Consider the following 6,727-nt stretch of genomic DNA (forward strand, 5'->3'; position numbering starts at 1 on the left):
TTTCTTATGATCGAATTGATTTTGGCATCCACTTCTGGAGTTACTCTAGTTTTTAAGAAAATGTTCATCTGGGATGTCAAGGACCACTCAGGCACAGCAGAAAGTCAGGTCAGCACCAGGGCCAAATCCAGAGCCTGCTACAGCGGGGAAACTCGTTTCTGAGAAGCCCATCTCTGGACACCATCTTGCACCCCAAGAGACTTTCTCAGTGAGTAAAAGTCTTCCCTGAGCAACTCAAGGAGCTCCCAGCCTACCCTGAAAGATGGGAGAGATGTCTGCTCTGATCATGAGTCTTTATAGACCACCCAAAGATTATGCTGGTGATCAACAAAAAATGCACTCTGAGTGTATTTGACAATACTGTCTCAGATTCTCTTACTTCAATTCTATGTTTCATTTCAGGCTCCAATCCTCAAAACTCTAGCTTCCAACCATCTTTGCTTTCCCAGTCTTGACTTGTAGGACTCCCTTAGATATGGCTTACATTTGTTATCTTTTTCTTCCTACTTTTTGCTGCTAGAGATAACATCTGGCCAGATGCCATCCTAAATAGGCTCTTTGCACATTGGGTTGCTTTGCCAATGCTCTGTTTAGGCTTGCCAGGACTGACCCACAGCTCACTGTGGGGCAGAGGGAGTCAGTTTATGCCAGGAAACGTGTTTGCAAGTGGGGAGGTGATGAGGGTGAATTAAAAGAAGTGCCACCAGCACTCTCCAATCTTTCCTGAGATGGGAGACTGAGCAGCTTCCACTCAAGAGACTTGAGGGCAGCAGGCTACCTGGAGGACCAGAGTTCAATTAAGGAATATGGTGCCAGGGTATTTTGCAAGGACTCTGATGATATAGGCTAGTTTGTCTAGGACATCATGAGTACCAGGAAGGCATGTTGGACGACCTTGAAGATCAACACTGGAAGGAAACAGTGCAGTGTGGACAGGAGAGTAAAGATGAGAACTGATGATCAGAGTCTTGCATTTGGGGTGGACAGTGGATGACAATAGGATGAAAGGCTTGGCAGACTGGGTGGTGCAGGTAGAGATGTCAGATGACTCTAAGGCCTGAAGAAACTCATGACCCTGGTAAAAAACAAACAAACAAACAAACAAAAAAACAAAAAAGTTGTCTTCAGCAGTGGGCTATGTAATCTTGGAGGCCTCAGTGTCCAAGAGTCAGGACTGGAGACATAGTAAGTGTAAGGTGAGGCCAATTTTTTAAGAGGTTTTTGCTCAAGTGATTGGGAGAGGGTGTTGGGCATCCCTCAGGACACTCATCTTGTAATAGGCCGATCGGCATTGTGTACAGCTCAGGGAGGACTCCTCCCCCACTGCACTGTAGAACAGCGGAAGAGAAACAATTTTGAGAAGGCCAATGGCAAGAGGAACTTTCCTCCTACACATCTGCAAGATAAAAAAATGACTTCATCCAAAAGATGCAATATTTTACCTCTAGGTCATTTCACTCTTGGCAGAATAGACGTGGTGAATTTATCTGTACAGTAACTTGCCCAAGAAAATGAGTTGGAGGTCTCTGAGGGAACAGGCCTCCATCTGTTGTTTCTATGTATTTTAAAAGGGAAATCGATGATGGGTGACTGCGCTTTCTTTCATCCCTGGAGACCAAGCTCAAGTACTCTTATCCCAGCATTTTGCTCTCAGGTTTTCCTATCTAGAAGAGTTCAGACCTTCTGGCTTTGGTTTGATTTTCTAACCTTACCTATCAATTTTTCTTTTTTTTGTAATGAAACTCCTTCAAGCAATAGCTAATACAGAATCAAAATACATGAAATGAAAAACCTCAGCATTTTATTAGCATGTATTTATTTAATAACTTCACATTTATAACATTTTACTTTGTATACTGTCAATAATTGAAAACAATGAGGCCATTTTCATGAATACAAAAAAAAAAAAAAACCATGAAAGGGTGTACTGGACATTTTGGTTGAACAGTATTGAAAAATTATAACATAGAAATGATCACAAATGGTACCTTCTAAAAAAATGCTTTTCTTACAATCTCAGGATATTCGTCCGTTAAAATTATCCACAATTGGAAAGAATAATTTATCGTTTCCAAGTCCAATCACTAACAACAGTCCAGCTGCTGGCATACTTATCACAAAGATAACAGATAGCAAGCACTCAAATGGACCAGAGCTAAAATGGTTTCTGATGCAATGTTGTCCCAACTTGACTGACAGATTATATATTTACTTGTTATCGCACCACTGTTAGAACAATAAAGAGAGCATGCACTGAACATTCAGTAAGTATCATGAAAATCATGAGTCTTAAGTACTGAAGGCTTTCTATGTTCCAGGCATCATGCTAAGGGATTCAAAGGCATTATGTCACTGGAGCCCAACAACAACCCTATTCTATTCTGTTCCCGTTTTCCCAACGAGGAAACTTATGTTTCTTATGAGAAACATACTTATGAGAAGTTTGCTGTCTACAAAAAGGTACCATGATGCTATATATCAACTAGCATTTAACCGAATGGTGCTCATTTATGCTCCACGAGCACACATTACATCACAGGGCATGCATGGACATGATTTAACACCTGTGAGATGCCATTAATTTCTTTAATCTTTGAACAATTAAGTCCAGATATGTGCTCAGATATCACAAGGGAACGTTACTTCCGAGGTCTGCACAAAACGAGTCCATCTGGAAACATAAGTGAGCCTGAGGGTGAATGCCAATGTGTGAACATTTGAATATCGACACACTTGAGTCTACCTGTTTTTCAGTAGAGATGTGGAGTTTAAAATACATTTTAAAGATGGAACTGCTGAAAAATCTCTGCAGAACTGTGGAGCACAACTTGAAAAATCAGGATTGTAGTGGCGGGAGGATTAGCAAGAGTTGGAAAGTTCCGGACTTCTATCTCAACTCTGCCACTTGTTAGCATTTCTATACTGAGGAGACCACTTAGCTCATCTGAGCTTCATCTTCTCTTTCAAAAAGGGCAACATGATACCCTGTTGGGGTTGCTGTGTATATTAAATGAGATATGTGTAAAACACCTGGAACATAATAGACCCTCAGTAAACATGAGCTCCTTTCCTCTCCTTCGTCCCCTTTGTCGCCACTAAAAATCTTCTCTGACCAAAATGGTCTGCTCGCTAAATCCAATCCTCCTTCTCTAGCATGTCTTCCCATAAGGTCCACTCTTTCTCAAGGGTGTCTGGCATACTGTAAATCTCTTGAAAGCAGCGATTAGGCTGAGTCATCTATGTCTTGAGGCTCTGACCCAGTGCCTGGAACTGACCATCTGACACCTAGCGGAAAAGTGGAGGAGTGCATCCCAAGTAAAGAAAGAAACATCATAGCGGAGGTGGTTGTATTCATTTGGCAATGGCGCTTCTACGGGTGTTGTGACTTATTTACACATGAAGTTATTTGCTTCTCCCATGCCGAGGTCACATCTTCAAGGAGGTGGTAAGCTCCCTGAGAGCACCGCCCATGCTCCTAGGTTTAGGATCCTTACCTCTTTGACCAGCGCCTCACACTGCTAGGTACTCAGAGAGAAGGTGCTGACTTGAGAAAGGAAATCACCTGACAAGTCCAAGAGCTTAGATTTTTAAATAAATTACAAAAGATATATATTTTTTTTCCCTCACATCATTTCTTTCTTTTATGGTAGGGGTAAACTTTGGTCTATTTGGGAGACCTGAAGTGCCTCAGCTTCCTTGAGGCTTCCTATCTCCTATTTGGAATTTAATCCGGTGTTTGTTCATCATCTATGTAGGGTCCAAGCAACTCTCGGATAATTTTTTCTGAGAAAGAAGCAGCAAACCTGGCCCCAAAGCCTCGATTTCAGTTGTGTACATTTAACGACAAAAAGAGCCATGCCGTCTCAGCTGGATAAAGCGAATGTCCCTAGGTGCACTGGCTATGGGTCCTGCGCTGAGCTGGTTTTTAGTCATCTGCCTCGTGATCCCAGTGGCCATAGCCATCCCCTTCATCTGGCTCTTCAATATTCTCGTTTTCAAAAGAGGCCTCTTCCTCCTCTTCCTCCCGGATTACCTTCATTAGCTCAAGAAAGCTGGGAGGTGGGCCCTGATCCTTCAGCTCCCTCAGCCTGCACCACAGGACCTCGCTAAGGCTGGCCCCCGCCATCACCTGTTCTAGGCGGACCTGATCTGCGATATTCCTGGGGATGGCTCGTTTCTCCACGGCTCGCTGGAGCAGGGTTTCTAACTGCAACACATAGGCTGAGACCTTCTCCCCCTCCTCCTGATAGGTCTTCAGGTACTTCACCTGGGAGGTCCTGCGGCTCTCCAGGCTTCCAAACACTTGCTTAAATGCCTCCAAGCACTCTTCCACGCTGATGGCCGCGTTGTCCGCCTGCACTATATGCATGAGGTCCAGGGCGGGGCCGCGCAGGCTTTCCATCAACCACCGTTTCTTTTCTGCCTCTGCTACCGGCCACTCTTTGACGATCTCAGTGGCTTGTTCCAACCAGGTTTCAAAGGGCTCTTCCTCGGGGGCGGGCACGGCACTCCCCGAGAACACTCTCAGTTTCCGGTATCTCATGGGCAGCAGAGGCTGAGGGGCTTGTGCTATCTCCTGCCCCAACCAATGAGCCAATAACTCTGGCGAAACACAGGGCACGGCGGCCGGAGACACTCCCTCATGGCCGAGGGCTCGGAACATCCCCGAGACTGTCTGTCTCTCTTTTTCCAGAAAGACGTTCAGTCGTTCAAGAAATTCGGTGTCCTGGTTAGGGATCTTAAAGATCACTTTCCAGATCCCCCCCCCCCCCTTTCCCTGAACCTCACTGGGTATCACCGAGACATCAATATCCTCCATGAGCTCTAATAAGACCGCATTGGCATTCTCCTGCTTCCTGAATATTTTGCCAAGCAGTCTATACCTGCCCAGAGCCTTCAAAGTGTCCTGGAGAACCTCCTGAATCTCAGCCTCATCACAGTGCACTGGTATCCCCATAACCATCAGTGATTTCTGTTCATCCACACTCATGATCCTGCACCAGTCCTCCAACAGTGCCGGAGCCATCTTCTGAGTATTTGCTCACTCTAACTCTATGGCTGCCGATTAGTTTGTGGTGCAGATACGCTGCCTTAGGACTCAGAATACCCTGCCTGAGCTCCTGAACTTCTACTCCACCCCTGAATGGGTCCTAGGCCACTCCCACAGCAGTCCCAAGGTCTTCTGGACCAATAACCCTTAGTTGCCCAGTGGCAAGAACTCAGCACTTCCAGTTATGTCTCTAGACCTGACCCAAGGTGGCTGGTCGGTATCTCGGTTATGACAGTGCCATTCCCTGTGGCTCTGCAGTCCGGGGTCTGCCGTTGCTCTCTCCCAGATCCTAGCAGCCACGTGGTGCTGTTGACCCTTCTGCGAGTGCCCCAGGCACCTGTAAGAGCTGTTTCTGCCACTCTCCCAGTCTTTGCCGCCTCGCCTCACCTCTCCTCTCGCTAGTCATGGGGAAAGGCCTCCACTCTGCACCCCTGCATCCCGAGCTCCCAGAGAGATGTGTCCCAGCAGGGTGACTTGGACTCCTAGTGAAACAATGGTCAGTTTTACCACACAACCTTCTCCTTCCCGGGGAGCATCGTGCTTTGGTTCATGACGCAAGTGGGGGTAGGCCAGGGGTTCTGTCTCACATTGGATTTACATCTGCCCCACTCTGTCAGACCTCTTTTTTGCTTGGACTGACTTTTTTTTCTTTTGGGGACCCTCCTGCAACCTGGCTTCCCCACCATTTGCTCATCAGGCATGCCAATTAATGTCTGAGCCCCAGTTGAGGACAGGACTCGAGATTTTCCCCACGTGAAGAACGAAATCAGATGTGGCTAGATACCTGTGTATGTGTTCCAGTTGTTCCGTGAGAGTCATAAGCTTATTTAGTCAGCTTCTAGAAAAGGAAGATGTCACCCAACTCCACACAATGGTGTGTCTGGGTCTGTCTTAGCTCCAGCCAAGCCAAGCTGCCCTGTTACACATAAATAACAATAATATATATTTATGGCTTTGATGATAGCCAATGATGACTATTAATGCACTTATTTTTAAAAATGACAATCCTTTATAATTAAATCTACTAAACAAATGGAGTTGCTGCATTTCTTTGATTAAAAAATACAATTAGAAATCACTCAAACATTTAAAACCAATTTAATATAGGTATAATAATTTAACTTATATACTATACTATAGGCATAACAATTTAGTATAGGTTTAACAATATTTTTTAAAGATTTAATTTATTTATTTAAGAGAAATAGCAAGTGAGAGAGAGAGAGAGCACAAGCAGGGGCAGAGGGAGAGGGAGAAGCAGACTCCCCACTGAGCAGGGAGCCCGATGCGGAGCCCGATGCGGGGCTCGATCCCAGGACCCTGGGATCATGACCTGAGCCAAAGGCAGACACTTAGGCAACTGAACCACCCAGACGCCCCTAGGTTTAACAATTAAAAAAAGAAATCTCAGAACCAAGTTAGTTAAACTTGGGATTATGAATTCTCTTTTGTTATGTGCGGGCAGGCTTTGCAAATGCACAACTAGGTGTTTCTTTTGCTATGAATGTTAAAAATGCTTCATAATACTTAAGCTTGAATGGGTCATTGGAGGAAAAAAAGAAAAACAAGAAGCACATCTGTGGAGAGTGGTGGAGACTGGGGGATGTAGAAAGGGAAGAGTTTCTACCGTCTCCCAGTTGGTCATGGGGTTGTGTGTTAAGGGGCTCGAATATTCTT

The 6,727-nt window shown here is 45.2% G+C and overlaps 1 protein-coding gene across 1 annotated transcript; it reads right to left on the reverse strand.

The window, feature by feature from the left end:
• Window positions 1-3,893: 3,893 nt before the first annotated feature.
• Window positions 3,894-5,030, reverse strand: PNMA2 (PNMA family member 2). The gene has a single exon (XM_035023163.1). It carries the CDS (start codon window positions 5,024-5,026, stop codon window positions 3,926-3,928), a length of 1,101 nt encoding a protein of 366 aa, XP_034879054.1. The 5' UTR covers window positions 5,027-5,030; the 3' UTR covers window positions 3,894-3,925.
• Window positions 5,031-6,727: the final 1,697 nt, after the last annotated feature.

Source organism: Mirounga leonina, unplaced genomic scaffold (genome assembly GCF_011800145.1).
Source record: "Mirounga leonina isolate KUSES-001 unplaced genomic scaffold, KU_Mleo_1.0 Mir_176, whole genome shotgun sequence".
NCBI lineage: Eukaryota > Metazoa > Chordata > Mammalia > Carnivora > Phocidae > Mirounga > Mirounga leonina.

What these genes read in the sequence shown, in the direction of transcription:
- PNMA2 (XM_035023163.1), bottom strand. Translation starts at nt 5,026, where the DNA reads ATGGCTCCGGCACTGTTGGAGGACTGGTGCAGGATCATGAGTGTGGAT.